This window comes from Leptosomus discolor, chromosome 5, assembly GCF_034619465.1.
Source record: "Leptosomus discolor isolate bLepDis1 chromosome 5, bLepDis1.hap2, whole genome shotgun sequence".
Taxonomy (NCBI): Eukaryota; Metazoa; Chordata; class Aves; order Leptosomiformes; family Leptosomidae; genus Leptosomus; species Leptosomus discolor.
This window is the reverse complement of record NC_141395.1, coordinates 70006464-70032783: the sequence shown is the minus strand read 5'-3', so window position 1 is coordinate 70032783 and position 26320 is coordinate 70006464. Positions and strand designations below refer to the sequence as shown.

At 68.4% G+C, this 26320-nt stretch overlaps 2 protein-coding genes across 4 annotated transcripts in view; one reads left to right on the top strand and one right to left on the bottom strand.

Annotated features, from left to right (window-relative positions):
• The window catches only part of HSF1 (heat shock transcription factor 1), a 49886-nt gene extending 46147 nt beyond the window's left edge, over positions 1-3739 (bottom strand). For all 3 annotated transcript variants that reach the window (XM_086466283.1, XM_086466281.1, XM_086466282.1), the window contains exon 1: positions 3614-3739. In XM_086466283.1, the coding sequence (XP_086322409.1) occupies positions 3614-3739 (126 nt within the window). The remainder of the gene's footprint in view (positions 1-3613) is intronic.
• A 964-nt stretch (positions 3740-4703) lies between these two features.
• The window catches only part of BOP1 (BOP1 ribosomal biogenesis factor), a 64288-nt gene continuing 42671 nt past the window's right edge, over positions 4704-26320 (top strand). Inside the window, exons 1-3 of the mRNA XM_086466033.1 lie at positions 4704-4826; positions 4937-5107; positions 19058-19168. Coding sequence (XP_086322159.1) covers positions 4704-4826; positions 4937-5107; positions 19058-19168 — 405 coding nt within the window. The remainder of the gene's footprint in view (positions 4827-4936; positions 5108-19057; positions 19169-26320) is intronic.

The window sequence follows — 26320 nt, the reverse complement described above, 5'->3', positions numbered from 1 at the left end:
GGCTCCAAGCAGAGCAGCAGAGACGAGCGCTGGAAGCCCCACCTCTGAGCACACCCACCCAAAACCAGCCCGCCTGCTGCCTGCACCCGGCCTGCTCTTCGGCAGACGCCCTTCGCACACAGCGCGGCTGCCGCGGGACGCCGAAGCCGGGCGGAGGATGCCCGGGAAGCCGCCAGGAGCAGCAGGAACCGAAGCGACCCGCGCAGCAGATCTCTCACCACGTGCTAAGAACGGGCACGTTCAGCACACTGACGCTCTCACAAGAACCAACCCGGAGCTGAACCGTGTCGAAGCCCCTGCGCCGGGGCCACCGAAGCCCCGACGGCGTCGCCAGTGAAAGCCACCTCGGCGTGACCATCCTCCTCGAGCTCCTTCCCGTCCTCCTCAAGCTGCTTCTGTCCTCCTCGAGCTCTTCCCGTCCTCCTCGAGCTCCTTCCCGTCCTCCTCGAGCTCCTTCCCGTCCTCCTCGAGCTCCTTCCCGTCCTCCTCGAGCTCCTTCTGTCCTCCTCGAGCTCCTTCCCGTCCTCCTCGAGCTCCTTCCCGTCCTCCTCGAGCTCCCTCCGTCCTCCTCGAGTTCTTCCCGTCCTCCTCGAGCTCCTTCCCGTCCTCCTCGAGCTCCTTCCCGTCCTCCTCGAGCTCCTTCCGTCCTCCTCGAGCTCCCTCCGTCCTCCTCGAGTTCTTCCCGTCCTCCTCGAGCTCCTTCCCGTCCTCCTCGAGCTCCCTCCGTCCTCCTCGAGCTCCCTCCCGTCCTCCTCGAGCTCCTTCCCGTCCTCCTCGAGCTCCCTCCGTCCTCCTCGAGCTCCCTCCCGTCCTCCTCGAGCTCCTTCCCGTCCTCCTCGAGCTCCTTCCCGTCCTCCTCGAGCTCCTTCCGTCCTCCTCGAGCTCCTTCCCGTCCTCCTCGAGCTCCTTCCCGTCCTCCTCGAGCTCCTTCCCGTCCTCCTCGAGCTCCTTCCCGTCCTCCTCGAGCTCCTTCCCGTCCTCCTCGAGCTCCTTCCCGTCCTCCTCGAGCTCCCTCCCGTCCTCCTCGAGCTCCTTCCCAGGTTCTGCTCGAGGTTTGGCCCACGCCCCATCGCCGTGGGGGGCGACCCGCCGCAGCGGCTGCCCCCTGAACGTGCCGCCCAGCAGCTCGGCCGGGGCCGCCTCACCTTTACGCACCGACAGGGGGGAAACCCGGAGGGAAATCCCTGACGTGCCCCTGGGAAAGCCCAGCTCTGGTGGCGGCCGAGCGGGGAGGCTTCGGCGAGAGGGCGTCTGGGGTCCGCGCCCAGCGAACCTGAGAGTCTCTGAGCAGAGAGCGGCCACGTCTGAGGCACGAGGCAGGGCAGGACCGCACTGTCACAGCACCCGAGAGGCACCTCCGGCCCCTCCGCCCCGCAGGGACCAACGGGGGGGAGCTCTGAATCCCTGACAGCAGCCACGGGGGGCAGAGAAGCTCCCAAGAGGAGACAGTTCTTTAAAAACCTGGGCGCCAGGGAATCACAAACAGAATTCGAAGGCTTTCCCTGCCAAAGGGGTCAAATGGGAAGTTGTATCTTTAAAAAAGCGCGCTCTGCTGCTCCACCTTCCCGGATCGCTGCTCCTCTGCTCCCTGCGCAGATGGCTGCTCCTCCCAGGCCCACAAGAGACCCCGCACCCCGAGGGCCGCCCTCCCCAAGCCCTGCAGCTTCTTTCTCCCCCCTATGACTAAAGGAAATTAAGGGAAAGGAATTAAACACCAGCTTGTTTCTCCCACCTATGACTAAAGGAAACGAAAAGACAGGAATTCAACCCAGGAAGCTGAGAATAACCGACTGCTGATCACCCGGGTAAGCCCGAGGGTAACTGGCAGCTTTGTTCCTGCAGCCCAACAGCGAGAGGACCCCTTGGGGGAGACCCCACCTTCCCCCAGGTCCCCTCAGCTCCCGGAGCAGCCAACCGCCAGCTCAGACCCCGAGGCAGGCGCTCCGCCCCGGCACGACCCCGCTTCTGCCCTGGAGATCCCCGGGACGGAGGGCGTCACCACAAATCCCAAGAGCCGCATGGAAGCTCCCGGTCCTTCCCACCCCCGCCTGCCAGCAGCGGCTCCTCGGGCCGGGGTGGCTCAGGGGGACCCCGTCACAAACCAAAACGGGCCTGACGGGCGACAAGGCCAAAGGCAGGGGGGCAGCAAACTGCCCAAGGGGGGTCAGGAGCTCCAGCACCGCTTCCCCGCGCCCCTCGGGGTGCCTGCACGAATCCTCCGGGCCAGGAGAAGGGGTGCAGCTGCAGGCAGCTCCCCCGACCTCCCGGCAGAGGCAGAGCACGCAGCCCCCCTCCCAAAACCGCGCCGATTTGCACTTGCAGACTCATCCCGTGGACGTTCCTCCACGTTCCCAGCAGCGGAGCTCGATTCAAACACCCCCCCAAACAGCGAACCTCTCTGCAGGCCCAAAGTTTTCACAGCAGCCCCCAACCCCCCCAAAAAATCCTCTTGCACCACCCCTCTCCAGGAGGGAGGCGACCCGCCGGGGCGCTGCAGGTAGGGGCAAGGGGGGCAACCCACGCGCCCCCTGCCCCGAAAGGCGGTTTCAGCAGCACGAGAACGAACGCAAAGCGACGTCGCCGAAGGTGCCAAACCTCGGCCGGGCCCAGGGACGGGGCAGGCGGCTGCGGGGAGGCGATGACTTGCAAAGGCAAGAGCGAGGCAGCCTCCGCAGCAAGGGCCGGCGCAGCCCTGCCGCCTCGGGGCCGCCCCGGCGAGCCAGAGCCGCGCACAGCCCGGGCCGGGGAGGGCAGCTGCCACCAGGGGCTATAAAAAACACCCCCAGGCTTTTATTTCGGTCATTCTCCTTCAGGGGTTTATCACCCCGAACGGCAGAGCTGCTCCTCTGAGCGCCTCACGCCCTCCTGAAGCCAAACCTCGCCACGACAGGCCCCGCTCGCTCCCGCCGTGTCACCGTGCTTCTCCTCCCCCCCCCCCCCCCGCCCCCCAGTTTTGGCAGCAAGCGCCTGCCCCGCGCTCACATCGAGCTTGTTTCTGCTGCGCCGTTGGGTAAAGCACCACACAGCAACAAACCTCCAACCCGGTGATCGCAGGTCAACACCCCACCGCGAAAAAAAACGGCTTCTGGCTTTTGGCTCTGGGTACCACGACCTTTTAGGCCGACCTTAAACTTCCCCAGGCGGCCAGGAAAGAGAGGGAAAAGGGGACTGGGAGGACTGGCGCGACCGCAAATGAGGCCAGCGCCGACCAAAGAGCCCGGACTGAAAGCCGCAGGGCAGCCCGTGCCATGGAAACAGTGAGAGGAGCGTCGGGACGTTGGGTTTTCTCCCCTCGGGTCCACGGCAGAGCTCCTTTCCCCCTGGCGCTGGGGTAATGAGGCGCAGGGGCGGGAAAGCCGCTGGGGAAAAGAGGCGTCGCCGTTAATTAGGAGCGGGCGGGAGCGACCGGCGAGGCCTTGGCGAGTCAGAGGAACCCGCTGCGGTGTTGTGACACCCCCGGGAAAGAGCGAGGGCCAGGCCCGCGGCTGGGAAAGTCACTCCAGAGCCTGGGTCGAGGCCTCGGGGCCCGGCTGCCCGTCAGCGGGCATCCGCCCGCTGACGGGCAGCCGGGCCCCGGGGCCTCGCCCGCCTCGTCCCCTCCCCGGGGACTCACCGGGCTCCAGCAGATGAGCGAGTCGGTGTCGGGATCCTCCACCAGGGTCCACAGCTTGGCGAGGAAAGCGGGCACGTTACTGCCGCCGGGGCTGGCGCCCACCGCCGCCGCTCCAGGCCCCTCCATGGCGGCGGGGGCGCCCTGAGGGCCCGGCTGCAGGCCGCGGCGAGCCGGTGCCCCCCGGCCCGGGAAGGCGTCGCCAGGTGGGGCGAGGGGCTGGCCGGGCGGTGCGGGGCTCAGTGGCGCCGGGGGTCGCCGCCGCGGGGCCGGGCCGCTGCCTGCGCACTGCAACCCCCGGGGCCCAGCATGGCCGCCGCCATCTTGGGACGCCTCCGAGACAAGCCCCCCGCGCGGCGGCGCCGCCGCGCGCGTGCGCGGGACCGCCCCCTCCCCGCGCCGGGGGCACGCCCTCCTCGCCGCCGCCGCCGCCGCCGCCGCCGCCTCCGTCACCGCCCGGCGCGGGGCGGCCCGGTGCGCATGCGCTTCCTCAACGAGTTCCACACACCCCCCCCCCCCCCACTCGGAGGGGGAGGGCGCGCTCCCTCTGTGCGCATGCGCTGTCCAGCTGAAGCGCCGGCGGAGTCCTATGCACGTGCGACCCCCTCCCCCCCCCCCCCCCCCCCCCCCCTCCGGTGGGATCCCCGTGCGTCTCTATGCGCATGCGTCCCTCACCGGCGGACGGCCGCTAGATGCCTGCTTATGCGCATGCGCCACCCGCCGCGAAGGCGAGGCGGTGCCTGCGGCTCGTGCGCATGCGCGCCGCGCCGAGTCACCTCTCCCCTTTGACCCCTCCGCAATTCGTTCCCCCCCCCTCCCCCCCGCTACCGGGAGCGCGGCCTCCCCTCCCCCCCCCCCCCCGCCCTCCGGTGGCGGCGTGTGGGTCCTGCTGGGCGGGGGAGGGAGGGGCCGGGGAGGACGGAAAGGCGGTGGGCGGCGCCGTGACCTCTGACCCGCGCGCACGTGGTGCGCGGCGGCGGCGGCGTTGCACGCGGAGGCGCGGGACGGAGCCATGGCGCAGGTTGGGGCGCGCGGGCGCGGTGTTGCCATGGTGACGGGGGCCGCGGCCTGGATCGGGGGGGGGGGGGGGGCGATGGTAGGGCCCGGTCCCGGTCCCGGTCCCGGTCCCGGTCCCGGTCCCGGTCCCAGTCCCAGTCCTAGTCCTAGTCCTGTGGGGGCGGCGGCGGCGGCGGGGCCCCGGCCCGGCCCGGTCCCGGTGAGGGCCCTGGCAGCGCGGTGGGGGGGGGGGGGGGGGGGGGTGTCGGTACGGGCGGCCCCTCCGTGAGCCAGGTCTCCGCTGACGCCCCCCCGCCCTTTCCCTTCCAGCCGTGTCCCGCCGGGGAGAGCGAGGAGCTGACGGAGAGCGAGGAGAGCGTCTACTCGGGGCTGGAGGACTCGGGCAGCGACAGCAGCTCGGCCGCGGAGGAGGAGGAGGAGGAGGAGGAGGAGGAGGGCCTGGAGGAAGGCCCCGGCGGCAGCTCGCCCCCCCGGACACACGTAAGGGCAGAGCGGGCGCACGCCCCAGCGCGGCCCTTCCCGGCCCCGGAGCGCGGCGGGGGGGGTTTGGGGGTGGGGGGGTTCCTCGGGGAGCGCGGGATTGCGGGGGCGAAGCCCGGCACTTCCCCCGGGGCGACCGGGCTGGGACCCGTGGCTCCGGGTGGCCCGGCCCTCCCTCGGCCTGTGCTCCCCTGGTCCTCCCGCCAACGTCAGGGCTCGGAGGGGCGAAGCCGTGGCGGCCGAGTGCGGTTTTCTCCCCTGGCACAGGCACCGGTCCTGCCTGGAGAAGGAGGAGGAACGGGCCTGAGGAAGGCCCTGGTGTAGGCACCCCCGTGCCCAGCCTGGGCGCCTCCAGTGCCTCGTGTCGGCACCCCCAGTGCTCCCTTGCCTAGTGCCAGTGCCCCTGTGCCTCCTTTCTGTGCCCTGATGCCCAGTGTCGGTGCCCCCGTGCCTCGTACTGGTGCCCCAGTGCCTCGTGTCAGTGTCCCCAGTGCCCCCGTGCCCGGTACTGGTGCCCCTGTGCCTCCTGTCTGTGCTCTGATACCCGGTGTTGGTGCCCCTAGTGCCCCTGTGCCCGCTACTGGTGCCCCTGTGCCTCCTGTCTGTGCCCTGATGCCCGGTGTTTGTGCTCCCAGTGCCCCTGTGCCCAGTACTGGTGCCCCTGTGCCTCCTGTCTGTGCCCTGATGCCCGGTGTTGGTGCCCCCAGTGCCCCTGTGCCCAGTACTGGTGCCCCTGTGCCTCCTGTCTGTGCCCTGATGCCCGGTGTTGGTGCCCCCAGTGCCCCTGTGCCCAGTACTGGTGCCCCTGTGCCTCCTGTCTGTGCTCTGATACCCGGTGTTGGTGCCCCCAGTGCCCCTGTGCCCAGTACTGGTGCCCCTGTGCCTCCTGTCTGTGCCCTGATGCCCAGTGTTGGTGCCCCCAGTGCCCCTGTGCCCGTACTGGTGCCCCTGTGCCTCCTGTCTGTGCCCTGATGCCCAGTGTTGGTGCCCCCAGTGCCCCTGTGCCCAGTACTGGTGCCCCTGTGCCTCCTGTCTGTGCTCTGATGCCCGGTGTTGGTGCCCCCCCCCGCTCGCTGTCGGTGCCCTCCCATTGTAAATTGTGGAGAAAACGCAAAATCCACCCCGTGTGCGTAAACGGTAGCAGCACGGCCGTCCGGAGCAGTCCGGTTTAGACCCCTGAAGGGCCCGGATTGTCATGTTTTAGCTGTTGGATTGTTGCCATTTTTCAGCTGTTTCTCTGTAGTTACCCGAGTCGGGGCTTGGGCTGCGCGAGCAGCTGGGCTGGCGTGAGGAGCCCGAGGTGCTGGAGAGGGCTCAGACGGGCCGAGCGCCCGCGCTGCTGCCACCCCCCCGGTTAACCTCGGGGTTACCGGAGGAGCCGCCTTCCCGCCAGGTGCTGGTGGTGACGCTGCTCCCGGAGGTTTTCGTTAAAAACCGTTATGAAGTCAGAGTCTCCCGTCTCTTTCAGAAGGTGCAGGCGCAAAGATTGCGGGGAAAGCTCCCGCTGGAGTTTGCCTCGCTCCGCGGCGGCGCCGATCCCTGGTGCTTCGGGCCTGGCAGCCTCCTTGGCCCCGAGCTCGTTAACGGAACGTGCCGCGGTGTTATCCCGGCTGGCGGGTCCGGGGAGCGAGTGATTTGTTTGGAGGATGAGTAGGAGCTTTGCCGAGGTCCGGAGTGGAAACGGAGTCAAAAGTTCCCCCGGTGATGTGCTTGGGCGCTGCCGGCAGTGCCTGGGGCCGCGGCGTTGCCGTCCGGCCTGGCTTGGGCGCTGCCGGCAGTGCCTGGTGCCGCGGCGTTGCCGTCCGGCCTGGCTTGGGCGCTGCCGGCAGTGCCTGGTGCCGCAGCGTTGCCGTCCGGCCTGGCTTGGGCACTCTCGGCAGTGCCTGGGGCCGCGTCGTTGCCGTCCGGCCTGGCTTGGGCGCTCTTGGCAGTGCCTGGGGCCGCGGCATTGCCGTCCGGCCTGGCTTGGGCGCTCTTGGCAGTGCCTGGGGCCGCGGCATTGCCGTCCGGCCTGGCTTGGGCGCTGCCGGCAGTGCCTGGGGCCGCGGCGTTGCCCTCCGGCCTGGCTTGGGCGCTCTTGGCAGCTCTGGGGCCGCGGCGTTGCCGTCCGGCCTGGCTTGGGCGCTCCCGGCAGCTCTGGGGCCGCGGCGTTGCCGTCCGGCCTGGCTCGTCTCCGCCGACAGCCGCTTCTTCCCCCCCCGCCGCCGCCCTCGTGCTTCGGCAGCTGCTCATGGCTCCGTGGCGGGGCCCGGGCGCGGCGGCTGGCCCGGACGCGGGGATTTTGGCGCTGTCCTTGCTGTTTGCTCTTCGGAACAACTGGTCCCCGGCACCGCGGGGGTTGTTTTCCTCGGCGCTGGCGCTCGGCTCTGGCCGGGGACGCTTGGTTCAGCCGGGAGAGATGGGCAGAGTGTGTGTGTCGGAGCTGGGGCTGGTTCTGCGCCCCGCCCCGTTCCTCAGCCTTTTGCCCGGTGCTCGAGCGTGCGGTGCCGTGGGGCTGAAGCCGAGAAAGCTCACTGACAACCCGGTGTTATCCGGCAGGGATTCGTTATCGCGGCGCCGGGCAGCCCGGGGGATGGCTCCTTCCATCCCCGCGCGCCCAAGCGTTCGGGTTCTTGCCTTCCATTTACAGCTTTCGCGCTGATTCATTACGTTTCCAAGAAAAGGTTGGGTTATTCTAATTATCGCCAGGAATTCGTTAACAGAAGTTCCTCCCACAGTCCCGCCTCCGTCCGCCCAAGTTACACCTCCCATCGGGGGTCCTTGGTGGTCGTTGGGGATGAAGGTCCGAGTCTTCCTCGGGGTTGAACTTTTGAACTTGTCCTGTGGCGCCTGCCCTGCACCATCCTGGGGCTTTTCCAAACGGCAGGACCAGCTCTTGCTCGCTGCCCTCCCTCTCTCTCCTGCTCAGTCCTTCGTTTTCCTTGAGCCCCACAGTCCGACGGGAGGATTCCACCGGGTGTCCGTCGCTTGGCGCATTCTGCTGCATCCTGATCTTTGAAGTGTTGGTTGGTCAGCAATGGAGATATGCCTCAGGGTTAGTACAAACCAGCCGCCCTCCCTATCTCTAAAGGCTGGGCAGCAGCGTTTTCCTAAAAGCCGTTTTTCCTAAAAGCCGTTTTTTCTAAAAGCCCGTTTTTCTAAAAGCCGTTTTTTCTAAAAGCCCGTTTTTCTAAAAGCCCGTTTTTCTAAAAGCCCGTTTTTCTAAAAGCCAGTTACTCTAAAAGCCCGTTTTTCTGAAAGCCCGTTAGCCGTTCTTGATTACAGGGCTGCAGGAAAGTCCCTGCGGACGCTGAGGTCCGTCGCCGTCGCGCCACAACCCGGGCCAGGCCGGGGACGATGCTCCGTGCTGGGATGCCGCGGGCTGCGTGCGGGTGGCACAGCCCGGAACGGAGCTGCGCCGCGGCAGCAGAAGCTGGGGAGGTCGGGGGGGTTGATCCCGACCCCCCCTTTCCGTCGCAGTGCGTTCCATCCCTTGGTTGGCCTCGCTGTGCTGCGGGCGGGGACACCCTGTGGGCTCCAGCGAGGACCTTGTTCGCCAGGTCCTGCCCGTGGGTGGGGGCGACCCCCGGCTGGGCGATGGGGGGGGGGGGCAGGGAGCAGCCCCGAGGGGAAGGACTTGGGGTGCCGGGGGTTGGAAACCTGCGCCTGAGCCAGCAGCGGGGGGAGGGAGGGGGTTCTGCCCCTCTGCTCCGCTCTGGTGGGACCCCCCTGCAGCGCTGCCTCCAGCTCGGGGGGCCCTGGCGTAAGAAAGACACGGTGCCCCCTCCCCAAGGCCAGGCTGGACGGGACTTGGAGCCCCCTGCTCTGGTGGGAGGTGTCCCTGCCCGTGGCAGGGGGGTGGGACCAGAGGAGCCTGAGGTCCCTTCCAGCCCAAACCCTTCGGTGACGTCTCGGTGAAGTCAGATTCCCAGAATCCTCCAGTTTCCCTCTCCAAAGAGGCCGGAGGACCGGAGCGGTGCCGTTCTGCCCCGCGGGAGCCCCGCGGGCTGCCGGGGGAGAGAGCTGGCCGACAGAAACGGAGCGTCGGAGCCGGAGCCAGGGCTTGACTGGGCTTCCTCTCGTGGGGAACGGCTCCCGACAGGGTTTCACGGAGCGAAAAGACATCAAACGCGCCGGGCTCGGCCAGGAATACCCTGGTGTTGCCGTTTGGGGGGGAAAAGGGAACGCTCCTTGCCAGGGCGTCGCTTTCCCAGCGCGGAGCTGGACAGAAGTTTGGTCTGTTCAGACCCTTTTTCTTCCCCGGGGTCCTGCAGGGGCGTAAACCTGCGCCCCGTCCCTCTGGGTGCCCCTCGGTGCTGCTCGGGTGGTGCCGTCCTGGTTCGAAACGGCCTCTGGGGCAGGAGCGGAGGCTCGAAGCGTGTCCTTGGGAAACCCTTCACTTGCTGGTGTTGGAGAGCCGCTTCTCAGGCTATAGGTGCGTTTAGTTTTGAGGGGGATCTCTCAGATTCTGGTCTCTTAATTTGAGGCTCTTAAACCCTTTGATTTCTGGTCGTCAGCTCTCCAGCAGGCAAAGCTGCTTCATTTGCCGGGAGCGAGTGAGGAAAACGTTGTCAAAAGGCCGGCTAAATCGTTCCTCGTGGTGACAAACCCCCTGGGGGGGGGGGGTGGTGTCATTTTCTGTTGGGTTTATAAGACGGGAGGGTTCTCGTCGGAGCCACCATCAGTGTGGCGGGTGACAAGCTGGGACCCGCTGCCAACTGGGAGCTGCCCCGGCGCCGTTTTCTCTGCTGGCGGAGGATCTGCCCACGTTCGAGCTGGTGTTGGTGAGATTCCCGCTCGTCCCTTCTGCCTCGCCCCTGCCCGTGCGCCCGCTGCCTCCCCCTCGGCCCCAGGCGCCCACTTGTGGCTCCCCTCCCCGGGCCCTGTGGGGAGGGGGTTTCGCCCAAGCGAGGTGCAAACCCCGAACGTGCCAGCGAGCGGGTTCTTGCCCTGGCAGGGCAGAGCCGTCGGGGTCCTGGTTACAGGAACGCCCGAAAGAGAAGGGCTGGGAATAAACCCGGGCTCTGAGCGTCCTTGAGGTGAACCCCTGGCCTCGGCGGCTCGCTGGGATCCCCTCGGTGTGAGGGGGCAGAGGACGCTGCCGCCCGGGGCTGTGCCCCCAAAATGGGGGGGGGGGGGAGCGGGGAAGCGGTTTGACTCGCACCTCCGCCGGCGGCCTTGTGGGAAGGGGGCTCGTTCCCGCTCCTCTGCGGGGGACTTGGCGCTTGCTGGAGGCTCACGGTCGGCCCTCGGGTGGGTTTTTGGTGGCGGGGGGTCAGGGCGGTGACCTGGGTGCTCCTGGGAGCGGTTTGCAGCCTGCGGGCGAGCGGGGAGCTCCGGGGGCCGGTCCTTCTGCCTTGGCGGAGCTCCTTCTCGGGAATTTGGTGGGTGTTTTTAGCCCCAAGCCTCCCCTACGTCGCACAGGACACGGCGTTCGCTCCCGGCTGCCGGGGACGGGACGTGCCAGAAGCCGCCGTCGTGGTGACGCGGAGCCGCCGTGGCGCCCCCCGGTTCTTCCCGCTCCGTGCCGGTGGGGGACGAGCGCAGGGCGCGGAGCCTCCCTGGCCGCTGCTCTGGGGCGTGTTTTCCCGGCAGGTCGGCGAGCTCCGTGGCCGGCAGCTCCTCCGAGGGGACGTGCCCCATCGCCGGCCTCGTCCTCTCCCTTCTGGTGCCGCCGCGCCTCGGAAGGCGCTTCCCGGTGCCCTCGGCGGCGCCGGCGCCGCGAGCTGTCCCCCCCGGCCTGCTGGGGTCGTTCCCCTCCGGAGGGTCGAGTCGGCTCCCCAGGGAGCAGCGAGAGGAGGGTGGGAGGCTGAAGGCTCCCCCCCTCGTAGAGACCCGGCCCTGGTTGCCGCAGCTCTCCTGCCGCTTGCGCTGAGCCCCCTCGTCCCAGCCCGACGGCGCGCTCGCCGTCTCGAAACCAAAGACCTCGTGGTGGCTCGTGGCAGTTGGCTTTCACCCTCAGGCTTCCCGGCTGGTGGTCCAGCTTCTCTTGTGCCCTGCCGGCAGCGTGGCCGCCTGAGCCGGTGCCGGAGCAGCCTCCTGCTCCCCCTCCCCGTCGGATTTTGAGCCCTGGCGTTAGAGGGGGCTTTGTTGGCTGGGGCGAAGCGTGCGTGTCGCTCAGGGCGCTTTGGGAGGGGGCGGGCGCCTCCCGCGCCTCTCGCTTTCGGTGTCTTCTGGCCGCCCAGCAGATCCATCCTGGCTGCGGAGCGTTCCCGAGCCGCTGCTGCTTCCAGAGGCTCCTGGATACGCCCAGGGGAGCCCCGTGCGTGGGGATCGGCAGGAGGGCCTCCTGCTCCGCCGGAGGGACGCGGGGACGGGTGGCGGGAGGACGGGGCAGGGCAGCTCGTGGCTGTTCCGCCATCGCTCTGAGCTTTCCCGCTGGGAGAGCGGACGGCGAGGAGCCCGGCTGGCTCAGGTTGCCAGAGCTTTTTCTGGAGACTCGGCATCGTGGTGCTCCTGGAGAAGCCTGTCCGGGGCTCGGGGAAGAGCCGGGGGGCTCTGACCCACGGATGGAGAGGGCGCTGCTGGTGTCACAGCGAGGGGTCCCACTGACCCCTTTAACCGCGCTGCTCTCCTGGGGAAAGCTGATGGTTTGGAGGGTGCCGAAGCCCAGCCGGGGCTTTTCTGGTCGTAGGCTGTGGAAGCAGCGGCTCTGGCAAGCGAGAAACCCTTGGGACACAGGGGAGGTGCTGCTGCTTTCTGGACGTTTTGGGGTTCGAAATACCCGTGGAGGTTTGTGGTGGTGTCTTGTGAGGTACCCCACGTGTGGCTGCTGCGCTCGGCCCGCCTGGGGCAGCGGTGGGGGAACCGGCGGCTCCGGAGGCGATGGGACACAAACTGGTTTGGGAGGAGTTGCTCTCTGGGCAGAGTCCAAGCACAGGTGGCGGCGGGAGGCTGAGGGGCCTCTCCAGAGCCGTGCTCCTCGCGATCCTGGCGGTGCTCTGCAGCTCCCTCCGACGTGACGCCTTCAGGAGGCTGCGATGTGCGAAACCTGGTCTTTGGGGCTGAACCCCCCCCCCCACCCCCCACCGCGGAGGGGTCAAGGCAGCCCCTCGGGAGGACGGAGGAGCGCGAGGTGCTGAACCGCCAGCCAGCGCTGGCGCCTCGCCCCGGGGAGAAGCGTTAATCCGGCCTGAGCGGCGAGGTGCTGAGCTGCGTTGTGCCGTCCCAGCTCCCGCCGGGACCCGGGAGCCCGAAAGGCCGCGGCTTCCCCCACCTGCCTGTCAGCAGATTGCAAAGCCCCCGCTCTCCGTGCCTCTCCGGCTCGCGGGGCTCTGTAAATATTAGGCTGTCCTTGTCGGATTAGATTTCCTCCTAATGACTTCCAGCGGCCTGACAGGCTGCGCCTTCCTCCTTGGCAGCGCCGGTGCCGAGCCGAGCCGAGCCGTGCGGCGCTGCTCTCGGCGGCCCCGGGGAGCAGCCCGGTGGCCTGCAGCTGAAGGCCGGGCTGAAAGGTTTGGCTGCTGCTTCTCTCCTCCAGGAAGCCCCTCTCGGGGGTCCCCACTGTGGCGCCCAGAAGCCACCCTGCCCCGTGTGCTGGCTGCGGGCATCAGCGAGGGCCGCTTAACCCTTCGCTTCCCGCGGGGGTCGCGCCCGCAGCCCTGGCCCTGCTCGTGTCCCCCCAGCTCGGAGCACCCTCGCGGGGCTGCGGCGCCGCGTCCGGCTCCTCTCCGCTGCTCCCTCGGCGCCAGCCAGTGAACCCGCGCTCGTTTTCCTCCTCCTCCTCCTCCTCCTCGACGCTGCCTTCGGCTCAGCACCGCGCAGGACCCCGCCGGCCAGAGCGTGCGCGGGGACGGGGCAGAGGAGCCCCTCGGCGCGGGTCCCCTCCCCAGCCCTGCCGCGCTGCTGCTCCTCTCCCCGGGGGTAGTTTGTCCTCGGGGTTGCCGGGCCGAAATGGAGAGGCAGCTGGCAAAGGTGTTGGCGTGGCCCCATTCCTGCCGAGCCCTCTTGCCTGGGGACCCCCGGGGACGTGTTTCCAGCCGGCGGGGAGGGAAGGCAGGCAGGCAGGCGCCGCTCGTGCTACCGGCAGCGCGTGGCGTCGGTGGAGGTGCTGCCGCTCGGGAGAGCGGCTGATCCCCGCGTCGGTGCTGGAAGGCAGCCCGGGGTGGCGAGAGGAGGGTGATGGTGTCCGACTGCTTCGCCGCGCCGCGCGTGACACGGCCTCCCGGGTTCCGTCTCCTGGTTTTAGGGAGGTTGGTGGAAGAATCACAGCACGGTTTGGGTGGGAAGGGACCTCAAAGACCACCCAGTGCCACCCCCCTGCCCTGGGCAGGGACACCTCCCACCAGAGCAGGTTGCTCCCAGCCCCATCCAGCCTGGCCTGGAGCGCTGCCGGGGAGGGGGCAGCCACAGCCCCTCTGGGCAACCTCTTCCCATGTCTCACCACCCTCACAGGGAAGAATGTCTTCCTTATAACTCCTCCAAATCTCCCCTCTTTCGGTTTGAAACCGTTACCCCTCATCCCATCGCTGCCCTCCCTGATCCAGAGTCCCTCCCCACCTCTCCTGTACCCCCCTTTCAGCACTGAGGTCTCCCCGGAGCCTTCTCCAGGCTGAACACCCCCAACTCTCCCAGCCTGGCCTCACAGGGAGCTGCTCCAGCCCCCTCAGCTTCTCCTCTGGACCCGCTCGAGCAGGTCCGTGTCTTTCTCAGGCCAGGGGCCCCCACCTTGCACTTGGCCTTGCTGAGCTCCACGAGGTCGGCACGGACCCACCTCTCCAGCCCGTCCGGGTCCCTCCCGATGGCCTCCCTCCCCTCCGGCGCGTCGGCCGCGCCGCACAGCGTGGTGTCGGCGGGGAACTTGCCGAGGGCGCGCTCGGTCCCGCTGCCCGTGTCGCCAACAAGGCGTCCAACAGACTCGACGCCTTCACGGAGATGTCGGAAGGCTCGGCCCGGTGGAAGCCAGACAACGTGCGCCCTGCCAAAGGCACGGGGACGTGGCAGGACGGCGTTGTCCGCGGCTGCCGCGGGGACCCGCTGTCGGCGCTGGCCCCGCGTCGCTCGGGAAGGATCCGCGCGAGTCCCTGCGGGGCTGCCGGCAGCCGGCGCGCTCCAGAGGCTGCTGCTCAGAAAGCCGCTAGCCCAGACGTGGCTCCGAGCGAGGTGGCTTCTCCCGGGCCCTGCCAGGAGCCGCTCTCGTTGCGCCAGGCGCCGAGTCGGGTCCCTTACCCCTCAGCTCAAACGCGAGGCGTGCGCCTGCGTTCGCTTGGCAGCTGCTCGAGACGCTGCCTCGCCGCTTGTCGCTTGCCAGAGGTTGCCCGAGAGTGGAAACCTCTGAAAAAAAACCCGCTGGCGGTGAGATAAAGCGCGTTTTAAGCCCCTAAACTGCCCCTCGGCATAGCTGGTCTGACAGGCTCGTGGCGCCCTGAGGCCCTGCTCGCCAGCGGGAACCGCGTGGCTTCACCTTCGCTTTGCTCCCGAGCCTGGTGTGTCTGTCCCTGACCAGCAGCGCTTGTGTCGGAGGCGCCGGAGCGGCTGGAGCTGCTGCACGTTGGTGGTTACGTGCGTTGAGGGGAGGTGGAGGAGGACGGGCCGTGGAGAGCGGCCCGCGGGGAGCACGGCGTAGCTCACGGGGCTGCCAAGCCGGGAGCCCTGCGGCGCGCCGCGGCGCTGCCGCTCCTTGAGGGATCGCTTTCCCACGTGTAACACTGAGGATTCCGTGGGTTTTGCCGCACGGGGTGAGCGACTGACGGCGTTAGGCCCAAGAACCCCCTCGAAGCGGTGGCGTGCGTGTGTTGGCTGCCTGTCCCCACCTCGACCCTACGATCTCGGCGAGGTCTGGGCTCGGCACCGAGACTCTCTCGCTGCTTGTGTCACGTCCCGGCGCCCGGTAAAGCCGGGAGGAACCTCGCAGCCCCTCTCCCAAACCCGCCACGGCCGCAGCTCCCGCACCCCTGGCTCTAGGGCCGCTTCCCCTTGAGGGTCTGGCAGCTGTTGCCCCTTCGCTCCAGCCCCGGCGGGCACGTGGGGTCTGGCTGCTGCCCGCTTGGCTCCTAACCCTGCCCCGGCTCCCCAGCAGCCCCCAGCGAGCGCAGCCCCCTCCTCCAGCCCCACCGAGGAGCTTCGGCGGCGCCGTAGCCGGGGGTCGCTGGGGCAGCGGGGACCTTCCTCCCTTCCTGCTGGAAAACCGCGAGCCAGGAGTTTCTGATCTCTTCTCCACAGCCCGGGAGGAACTGCGTGGGAGCGCCCTGAGAGCGTTACGGCGGGAGAAGGGGAGCCAGAGGAGCTACTGGTGGTTTCATCCAGCTGCCAGTGGCTCTTGCTTTGAGGAGGAGAAGGAGGATCGAACTGGCCCGTCACGCGGAGCACGGAGGACGTGGCTCCCCTCAGGGCCCGCTGGCAGTGCTCTCCCTCTCCGTTTTGCCCGTCTGCTCTGTGTTTTAGTTCAGACTGAGCCTCTTTTCCCAGCTCCTCCGAGCTCTCCCGCTGAGTTTACCTGTCGGAGTTTGGGGTAGGGGAACCCCGGCTGCTCCGGGCGTGGGGAGCAGCGGCTGGATTGGGGAGGGAGGGGGTTACAGGCCTCGCTGGCGTGGGAGGCGCCGCTCTGTCTTCCCTTATCCCCCTCGGTCTGATCTCCGAGTCCTGCCCGTGCTGTTGAAACCCACCAGGTGCCCCGGGTTTCCCCTCTCGCGGCACGGGGTCCTTCTGCGGTGCCCTCCTGGCGGCGGCCAGAGGGGGGAAATGAGGGAAAGATGGAAACTCTTAAGTCCAAAGCCATCGTAGCGCCAAAGAGCTACCAAAACTGCCAGAAACGGCGTTCGGCGACGGCTGTCGGTGCCGCTCGGTGCTGCCTGACCCCCCTGAGCCGAGGTGTGGGGGTGTCAGCTCCTGGATCCCCACCAGCCGGGGAGGGGGCCGGAGGTCGTCCTTGTCCCCGAGCCCTGCCAGCGGCTGCGGCGGGGGGTGCCAGCAGGGCAGTTTTGGGGGCTTTTGCGGGGTTTTGCGGTGCGGCCGACGTCGCTTGCCGCCCTCTGCTGGAACGAGCCTTTTTGCACGGGGCTGCCCGGGCGTCTGAGCGAAGCTCGGCTTCGTTCCTGCCTCCGAAGGCCGCCCCTGGGAGCGGAGGGGACCCGGGCGGCCCCTGGGAGTGGACGGGACCCTGGTGGCCCCTTGGAGCAGAGGGGACCCGCGTGGCCCCTGGGAGCGAAGGGGACCCGGGGGGCCCCTGGGAGTGAAGGGGACCCAGGTGGCCCCTTGGAGCGAAGGGGATCCGGGTGGCCCCTTGGAGCGGAGGGGACCCGGGCGGCCCCTGGGAGCGAAGGGGACCCGGGCGGCCCCTGGGAGTGGAGGGGACCCGGGAAGCCCCTGGGAGCGGAGGGGACCCGGGCGGCCCCTGGGAGCGGAGGGGACCCGGGCGGCCCCTGGGAGCGGAGGGGACCCGGGCAGCGCCATCCCCGCCTGCGGGGACGAACCTTTGCCTGCGCCGGGGCGGATGGACCTGGAAGCTGCGGGAGGTGCTTCCCATGAAGCAGGGGGCTGCGCTCCCCTGCCGCCAGCTCCGCTGGCCCCTCTGCTCCTGGCGCCTTGGGCTTGTCCCGAAGCCCCTTCCAGAGCCCTGCCTGGCTCAGACAGACTTTTTTTTTTTCTCTGATAAAAAGGTTTTAGCGTTCGGTGTGGGCTCTAGTGGGGTACTGCAGGGCGCTGGGGGTGTGGTGGGTGTCCTGGCCGAGGTCTCTCTTACTTTCCTGGCAAATCTTTCCTGAAGGGCTCGAGCCTGCTGCTGGACACGCCCGGTCGCTGGGTGCTGGGCTCTGCCGACGTGCCAGCCAGGGCGAACCTCCTGCGAGATCGCGGCTTGTGCCGCCTCTCAGGCCTGGCGAGCCCGTGGGGGCTCTGTGTTTCTCCCTGACTGCGTGGCTGAGGCATCCCCGGGGTGAGAGCGGGCCTGCTGGGGCGACGGCGTGCCACCGCCCGGCACAGTCTCCTCGCGGCAGCGGCCAGAGCGGGGAAACGAGGGAAAGATGGAAACTCGAAGTCCAAAGCCATCATAGCGCCAAAAGCCTGGAAAAAAACTTATCTCCAATCTCCCTTTTTAAAAATTTTTTAATAAAGCCTTTTGTTTTTGCAGTAATCTCATCCTCTTGCCGGCCCAGGATTTTCCAGGCGCTCTCCCACCCCTCTCCCCGCGGCTCGGGGGAGCTGCGCTGGTGTGTACGTACAGCAGAAGGTGATCACACACTGTGTGGACTTTACTGCTCCCGCGAGGGACGTTTTCTGGGGCTGTTTTTCCGATTATTTCACTGAATCCTCCCGTAAACCCGATCTAGCCAGGGTCCCCGTTCTCCCCCTACCCCCTCTCCGAGTGGTGCGCGGGGGGGAGAGAGAGAATCTCTTTTCCAGGGAAGGATCTGTAGCTCATTCGGCACCCACACAGCAGGTCAGCGAGTGGGCGAAGTCTGGTGCTCGGCGCTGTCTGGTGACCCGTGTCTGCGGAGGGAATCGGTTCCTGCCGCGGGTTGTCTCTGTGGCGGGAGCAAACGTGGGCCCCGCAGCAGGGCGAGCCCCGCTCCGGCGCAGGAGGTGTCTGCCCGCCGCGAGGCCTGGCGGGGATCAAAAACTGGGGGTGACCCGAGCGCTAGAGGCGGGTCCCACCGCTCCCAGGGTGGTGGGGGGGGGGTAACCTCGGCTGGGTGCGTCTGGCAGGGAGTCTCTGCGTCACGGTGACGTTGCCGCCTCGGGGGCTGTGCCGGGGGGCTGTGCCGGCGCTGTCCTCTGCCCGGGCCTCTCCCAGAGGGGCTCCGAACGCCCACGTTGCTTCCAAACCCAGCGGTGACTTGGCGCCGCGCGGGTGAGGCGGTTGGGTGCTGCGCCCGGCCTCGGGCGCTCTGGGGTCCTGAGCGCGGGCGCGGGGGAGCCCCTCGGCGGGCTGGAGCTTTGCTGCAGGTCGGGGCTGGGGAGAGCACCAGCAACCCCCGGGCGCTCGTCCCACCGCAGAGAGGGAGCGGGCCCTGGGGTCGCCTGGGGGTCTGCCGGCGGGCAGCCCCGCTGTTCAGAGAGGCCGGGGGAGATGGCTGACGGGCCCCGTGTGGCGTTCGAGGACGATAAACGTGGAGTCCTGTGCAGGAGGGCCGGGAGCAGCGCCGGGGGAAGGGTCCTGGGGCAGCCCGGGGGGCAGCAAGTGCCCTCTGCAGCACCCACCGGCCGCGCCTCAGGCTGTCCCGGGCTGTCCCCAGGGCCGGGGCTGGGGTCCTTCACCTCTCTGTGGCGCTTGAGACCCGTCCGGGCTTGGGGTCTGGTGGGGGGCTCCCCGCTGACACCCTGAGTCCAGCGGCGGGCGCTGAGGTGTCGGGGCTGGAGCGTGGGGCACACGAGTGGCGGGGCTGCGAGCTGGCGTAAATTTTCCTGTTTCCACGACGGGAGTTCGTGTGGTTCCCGACGCCCTCCTGGGCCTGGGGCGCCTCCTCCCCGGCTGGCGGGGCTCTCAGGGAAGTCCTTTCCCCGTTGCACCTGCCCTCGCAGCGTGGGTCGTTGCAGCCTCTGCCCTGCTCCTGTCTTTGCGGTGGCCTCAGTGGTGTGGAGCTCCAGGGGAAAAGAGGGATGGAGAGTCTTGGAGTAGCGCTGGAAGAGGGCTGGGACATGGAAGCTGCAGGGGGAGAATAACTTTGGGCCCAGAGAGCGACAACGTGATTCTTGCCCGAGCCGAGCGGCTGCCGGAGAGTCTCTCGGGCAACCTGTCCTCCGAAGAGAGGCGGCTGACTCTCTCTCCGCGGTCATTCAGCGCACGCTGCTTAATGAGCCCTTTCCTTCCTTCCTTCCTTCCCTCGGCCCTGCGGTGCCCCAGAGGGCCCGAGCGAGAGGTTGTGCTGCACAGAGCCGTCCAGGTGCTTCGGGGTGACCTTGGACCTGGCAGCCGGCTGGGGGTCAGTGGCACCATCGGATTTCGTTGCCCAGCCAAGGTCTCTGGCACAAAACCGCCGAGATTCACGTGGTACGACCTTACTGAGCTGGGGTTTTTTTTTTTCTGTCTTTCAGGCCAAAGGGGCTCCCAGGAAGAGCAAAGTCTTGGAGGACGACTCGTCGTTGAAGGAAGACGAGGCTCCGCTTGCTCAGGACGAGTATGAAGAAGACAGCTCCGACGAAGAGGTAGGACCCATTGCGACTTCGGTGTCCGCGGGGGCCTGCGGTAGGGGCGATGGATTTCCCTCTCCAAGGGAGGGGATACGGTCGAGCCGCGCTGCCTCTGCAAGGGGCTGGCCCAGGCCGCTCTCCGGGACGTGGCGGGCCGGGGGGCTGCGGAGGAGATCTGGGTGAGGGCACGTCGCTCGGAGCATCTGGGGCAGCCGAAGGGGGCGCCACGTCCCCCCGGGGCAAGGACGGCGCTTCCCCTGCGGGGAGAACCTCCCTTCCACTGCCCCGGGGCAAGGACGGCGCTTCCCCTGCGGGGAGAACCTCCCTTCCAGCCTCGCTGGAAGTCGCACAAGCGCCGTCTCTGCCCGGCCAGAGCTGGGGCTTTCGGCCCGGGGTCAGGAGAGGGGTTTCCTCAGCGGTTTAAAAGGTGGCTGAGGGCCACCGTGGGGTTACGGTCGCTGATCTGGGGTCTGCCCTGCTCTCCGAGGGAACCCCTCTGGGTTTCCCATCGTCGGGAAGGGTTTGAAGCTGCTCGGGGCGGGCGGGGGGGGGGGGGAAGGTAGCAGCGTCTCCGCGGCACAACGCCCCCAGGGTTTGGTTATTCCAGGCAAACTTCCGTGGCCTTTCTTAATCGTCTGCTGAATCAATTAATGCGATTGGCGTCGATCAGCTGCTTCAGTAGAGCCCTGGGGTCGGGCTGGAGGGATTGCCAAGGGCTGCGGGGGCGTTTGGCTCCGGCCCCTCTTGCTGGGGTTGAGGTTCACCTGAAAGGGCACTGGGCAGCCTCGTGCGCGGCTTGGACAAGCGCTCGGAGAGGCCTCCGGGGCGCCGGGGAGGTGCGATATTTCAGGCTGTCTCCTCCTGAGAACCACCAGAGCGCGGAAAGCCCCGCGTGGCCGGGCAGGTGACGAACCAGCCGCGAGCGCTCCGGCGAGCCGCCGGCGCGGGACGGCCGCGGGTGCCGGGGCAACGGCAGCCCCCGGGCCTCGGGACGGGGCTCCTGGCAGCGCACCCGGCTTCGGGAGAGCTCTTGGGCGTGCGGAGGGCCTCGGCGCGCGCTGCCCGGGGCTCTGAGGGTTGCCTGTGCTCCTGTTCGGGTCCCAGCGGGGCGGAGCGGGAGGGTTGGGTGCCTGCCGGCCTTCCCGGGCCAGCCGGGGCCCGAAAGGCTCGATGTTAGAGGCCCACCTGGGCTAGCGCTGGAGCTGCCGGCAGCCCCTGCCCCCGGGTCTGGAATAGAGATTTAGAGAGAGGGGAAATATATGACTATAGAAAACATACACTTGTGTAATGTCTCCAGCATAACCCAGGAAAAAAAACCCTTTCATGCAGGAATTCAAGGTCTCTCTCTCCCCAGCTGGTCCTGCTTCAGGGCCCCGGTGGGGGGAGCGCTGATTCAGAACCTGTTGACATCAGAGCAGCTTCCAGTGGCTTTGTTCCTCGCTCCCCGCTCCCAGCCCCCTGCCCTCCCTCTGTAATTGCGTTTATCTCTCTCCCCTAAGAACCCCGATGCTGCTGCTGCTGCTTCCTGCGGCCGGGGTGCGCACACTGGCTGCTTTGTGCTCGCCTGCCCCCGGAGCAGCGCCCGGGCGCTCGGTGGCCCGGCGGCCCGGCCGTGCTGGGAGGGGAGGGCGGCACCCGGGGTCGGGCAGGGGCAGCTGGGACACGAGCAGGGCCAGGAGGGCGCGTTCCTGCTGCGAACAGCATCTGGAGTCTTTGGGGGGTTTATTGCTCTTTTATTTTTTTTTCCTATTGTCTTGCAGCCTCATCCCAATTAACGTGTAGCCTCGTCCTAATTAAAAGTCTTCACGAAACGTGATGCTTCGGCGCGTTGCTCGTTAGGAGGGCGCTGGAGGCGGGTGCTTCCATTCCTCTGGGTTACCGGTGCCCAGCCCAGCCCCACCAGCCGGCACCGGTGCTTCTCCCGTGGTTTCGGTCAGCCTGGCCGGGGTGGCAAGCGTGGCAGCCGGTTTGAGTGCTGGGGGTCACTTCGTTACCCCCTCGCTCGTCCCTTGCCCGGAGGCGGCTGGTCCCTGGGCCGGCTGGGTGTCGGGGGGGGCGGCTGGGTGCAGCGCTGGGCTTCGGGGGGTGCCCAGCGTGGCGCCCGCCTCCTCCCACCCGCCCCTGCTGCCCGTGCCGCCGGCCTCACGCGGGTGCGCTGCTTCACCGCCTCCGAGCGAGGCAGCACCTGGCGGCGTCTTGCGATGGGACCGCGGGCCTGGGGTGGGACACCTGCCGCTGCGGAGGGTCCTGAGCCGCCCCCGGGAGAGGCGATGCCGTTCCTCTGCGTGTCCCAGCCCCGGCGTTAGCTACGTGGCGCGGCCTGAACCGGCATCTCCAGAGCAGAGCGGGGAGCGCGGCGGAAGCTGGAGCTGGCGTGGCCGCAGCACCCCCCTCTCCTGCCGGGTTGGGGGTCCCAGCCTTCGCCCCCGAGTCGGGGTGGCGGGGCCCTGCCGGGGCGCGGCGCGGAGCGGCAGGAGCAGATCGTCCCTGGGCTCTGCTCACTGCCGGGGGCTCTGGGGGGGGCACACGAGAAGTTGGGCAGCCTCGGGGTAGAGGTTAAGCCCCGTGCTGCCCGACTGTACCTGCCTCCGTGATGATGACCTCTGCCCCGATCGCTGTCTTTAAGGGGGGCAGCTCTAACCGTTACCACCCGAGGGGGTGGGCAGTGACCCCCCTGGGCTCGTTCCTGCCCTGGCGTTCAGCAGCAGCGAGCTCCAGCGGTCGGGGGCCGCTGTGGGAAGGTGTCCCCGGCCCCTTTGGCCCCTTCCCCTGGTCACGCTGGTGGGTGCCGCTCGGGGCGCCCCCCAGTTCCCCTTTGCCCGTCTCCGCTGCAGACCCCTCGCCGGCAGCTGCCCTATCGCTCCCCTGCCGGCAGCGCCCGCGGGATCGCTCCCGACCCCAGCGGCGCTTTGGGAAACGCCCCCCTGGTGCCGCCGGTGCCCCGGCGGGTGCTGGCTGTCGCTCCCCGCCGGCGGCTGGCCCTGAGCGGGCGCGCTCTGCCCCGCGCGTGGGCTTCGGAGCCCTTTCGTAAAGAACCGTGGCTCCGACCCGCTCTGCCCCTGCGTGGAGCACGGGCTGGATTTCTCCGAGCTGTGCTCCTGCTCACTTGGCAGCCGCCGGCGCTCGCCCTGGCCGGGCGCCCGGGCCGCGCTCTGCCGGGCGCTCCGCGAAGAGACACAACAAAATAAATCGGTTTCCTGGCCGGGGTGGGATGGGGAGCCCATGTCGCGCGCGGGGCCCTTTCCCGGTGCCCGGCGACGGCACGGGAGCCCCGGCGCACGCGAGCCGCTCGCCGTGCCGGGGCTGCCGGGGAGCCGATCCCCCCGCCGGACCCCCCCGCCCCGCGCCCCGGGGATCCCTCGGTGCAGCCCGAGCGTCCCTTCCTCTCGGCCGCTCGGAGATGAATGGCCGTGAGCTGCCGAGGCTGTCAGGGCCTCGCTGGGAGGAAGCAGTTTGGGGCTTTTGTTTGGTTCTGCTTCCTCCCGCAATGACTATTCCATATGTCAGTGGATAATGAATGAAGGCGCGTTGAGTGCTCCTCGGTGAGCCGGCGGCTGTTCCAAGCCCACTTCCCTCCTCCGCAGCGCAGCTGACCCGGGCGGGGGGGCTCAGCGGCTGGCCGGGCTGAGGGAGCTCTTCTTTCAGTAGCTGATTAGCCAAGAGAGGGGGGAAAAAAGGAGCAAAGAGAATAAAAAAAAAAAGGAGTCCTGCAGAATGTGCTGCTGGCAGACAGCTCCTTCAGCTCATCGCCGCTCCGGGGGTGGGGGGGGGTGTGTGTGTGTGTGTGTGCGCGGCTGTGCGTGCGCTCCCCGACCTGCCTGGCTCCGGCAGATGCTCCAGGCTTCCCGCTCGCCGGCGGCGTTAACCGCTCGGCCAACCTCCCCGGCGAGCGTGGCGGGCCGGGCAGCCGCGCGTGCTCGGCCCCGTCGGGCGGCTGCGAAGGCGCGAGGGGACGGGCGCGGGGCGGGAAGGGCGGCAGCGCTGCCGGCTCACCGGAGCCCGGAGAAGAGGGACCCAACGGGTGCTTTACCGCCGGCCCGGTGGGCTGGGCCTCTCTCCGGTGATGCAGCGGGAAGGTCGGGGCTGCTTCGCTCCGCGCTCTGCCCTCACGGCGCTGCGAAAGCTCGTGGGCGCCCCAGGGCAGAGCCCAGGGGGGGTTCCAGCCCCAGCCTGGCGCTCCCGGGCTCTGCCCGCCACCGTCACCTCCCCGCGCCCCCAGCCACGGAGCCCCCTGCTCCAGCTCGCCCGGAGGGCAGGTTCCCGCCTCACACCAGCTGCTCCGCAGGGCAGCGTTTCTGCTGCTGGATTCGACGCGCTTCATTTTCCTTCCCGCTTCTCTCAGGGGCAAATTCCATCCTAGCGTGGCCGTGTCCCCTCCAAAACGTGCCTGTTCCGTCTCAGGGAGCACCTGGGAAGGGAGTAGGGTGGGGGGCTTTGGAGAGCCCCCGCATCCAGGCGAAGAGATCGCCCTAACCCGTGTCTCCCTGTGCTGAGGGACGTGGCCCTGGGACTCCCTCGTGCCTTCCTGGGCTCCCAAGGAGTCAGTCGCTCACAGACCCTCAGAGTACTCGGTGAAAGCGTCTGCTGCTGTGCTCGGCGTGGGGCAGAGGTTGGAAACGGGAGGCGAGGAGGGAGAGCACTGAAAGCCTCGTTACAGCCCGTCAGTGAGGTCCTCCAGCTGCAGCGCCATGCCCCATTTCCATTATTCCCTTTCGAAAAGACGTAGGGGGAGAAGAAGTTGCTCCAGAGATGGATAGCGGGGATAATTGGTGGCCTGGGGGGAATCTGGAGATGAAGAGATGTGAAAAGACAAGATTTGTGTGGTTTGGAGGCGAAGCGGAGTCTGAGAGGACACGGTAACAGGATGTAGAAGGTGGGGGGGGGGGCGATATCTGACAAGATGAAAAGGCATCAGGTTTAAAACTGAAATGGCAGGAGAGGGACACGCACACCGTGCGGCCGGATTGTCTTACACGCCGCTGGCCTGCGGATTTCGGGGCCGTGAGGTGCCGGTGGTGCCAAAGGCTTTGCAGCCGTCCAGGGTTGCGGCTGCTGATGTGGATAACGAGAACATCTGGAGCGACAGCGCTGGGGAAGAAAATCGCCGCTCGCGGGACCCGGCGGATCAAAGCGGGGTCCCTAAGCCGTGCCCGGGGGCGGCTGGTGCTGCCGGGGCGGTGGGAGCCTCCTCAGCAGGTTTGGGTGGCGGGATGGGAACAGTGAAAGGCGAGGGACGGGGGTGCCCGGCCCGGAGGAGGGGAGGGAGGGCTCCGCAGTGCCGTTGGCAGCGATCTCACCAGCCAGACCCGAGCAGTCTTGGGTCAAGCGCCACCACCGAAGGTGCCCTTCCCCGCTGGCCGGGGCGGTTGGAGCGCCTGTGGCTTTCCCGATCCAAGGCGTGGTGCGGGCTGGTGGGCAGTCCTCGGCCACCGCGCTTTCTGCCCTGGGAGGAGATGGAGGGGCCCGAGCCGTCCTCTGTGCCCCGGCCTCACTCCGTGTCCCGGCCTCGCTCCGTGCCCCGGCCTCGCTCCGTGCCCCGGCCTCTCTCCGTGCCCCGGCCTCTCTCCGTGCCCCGGCCTCGCTCCGTGCCCCGGCCTCGCTCCGTGCCCCGGCCTCACCCCGTGCCCCGGCCTCACCCCGTGCCCCGGCCTCGCTCCGTGCCCCGGCCTCGCTCCGTGCCCCGGCCTCGCTCCGTGCCCCGGCCTCGCTCCGTGCCCCGGCCTCTCTCCGTGCCCCGGCCTCTCTCCGTGCCTGGGCCTTACCCCGTGCCCCGGCCTCGCTCCGTGCCCCGGCCTCTCTCCGTGCCTGGGCCTTACCCCGTGCCCCGGCCTCGCTCCGTGCCCCGGCCTCTCTCCGTGCCCCGGCCTCTCTCCGTGCCCCGGCCTCGCTCCGTGCCCCGGCCTTGCTCCATGCCCCAGCCTGCCGCCTTTCCCCGCTCCCCCGTTAAGAGGCAGGGGGGGGTCGGGACCGAGCCCTGCCTGCGTTTCGGCGCTCGGTGACTCTCCCCGGTGCTCCCCCGAGAGGGGCAGCGTCAGCAGCTGCGAGGGGCTCGGGCGCTCGCTCGGGTTTGTGGCGTTTGCAGCCGGAACGGAACGTTTCCGTGTCGGGGAGCCGGGGCCGGAGCCGCCGGACCTCCGGCGCCGAGGCAAGCCGGGTCGGCCCTCGCCGCGCGTCCCCCGGCTGCGCCCCGGCCCGGTGTGTGCGGGCGGGGAGCGGGTGGCTCCTCGCAGCCCCTTGGCACGGGACCGTCCCCGGCCGGCTGGCCCCGCTGGGGTTTCTCTCCGGGTCGGGGTTGGGAAGCCCTCGAGGTCCAGGCGAGGCTGGTGGAGAGCAGAGGGGAAAGGCGCCGGTTAGCGGGTGCTGATACAACGGTAAAACAACAAAAAAAAAGAGCTAAATTACTCTGTGTTTTGGCTGCCCCAAACTTGATATTTAAAGCGTTTGTAGAGCAGCTCAGTTGGGGCAGGAAAGGCTTTTTCCTTCTGGAAGGAATGACATCACCGAATACACTGAAACGATCAGGTCCCTGACCCGAAAAGAGCGAGAAACCCACAACAACTTTCGGCTGATGAGTGGAAACTTTTCTTTCTTTCTTTCTTTCTTTTTTCTCTTTTTTTTTTTTTTCCGTTTGCTTTCCCCCTCGGCGTGCTGGGTCTGCGCCCTCCGCCGCGGCTCAGCTTACGGCCCGGCCCTTCCACAGCGAGCTGCCGTCGGGCTCCTGCCGTCGGGGCGACCCGGGAGCTGCGGGGAGGGCTCATCCACCTCTGCCCCGCTCCGGGATCCTGCTGGGAATTGAGAGGCCGCCCTCGTCCCCCTGCTCACGGCGCAGCGCGGCAAAGCGTCGCGCCGAGGCTGCCACCGCGGCGTGAGCTCGCCGCTGCCGGCGTCGCCTGCTCGGTAGGGTTGGGGCTGCCTTTTGGCGGGGCTGTCTGCGCCCCGTTTTCCCCCCGCTCGCGCGGGGCTGCTCCGTTGCTGCCTTCCTCGAGCGGGCAGCACGGGCAGGAGCCGGCCTGCCTGCAGAGCCAGGGCGGGCAAGGCTGAGCGTTTCCCTGGCCCCAGGTTAGGCAGAGGAGCCTTGCCACCACCTCACCGCCTTTGGCAGCGCCACCCGCCTCTCCCGCTCCGGACTTGGCACCCCCAAACCCCCCTCGGACCGTTGGCGCTGCG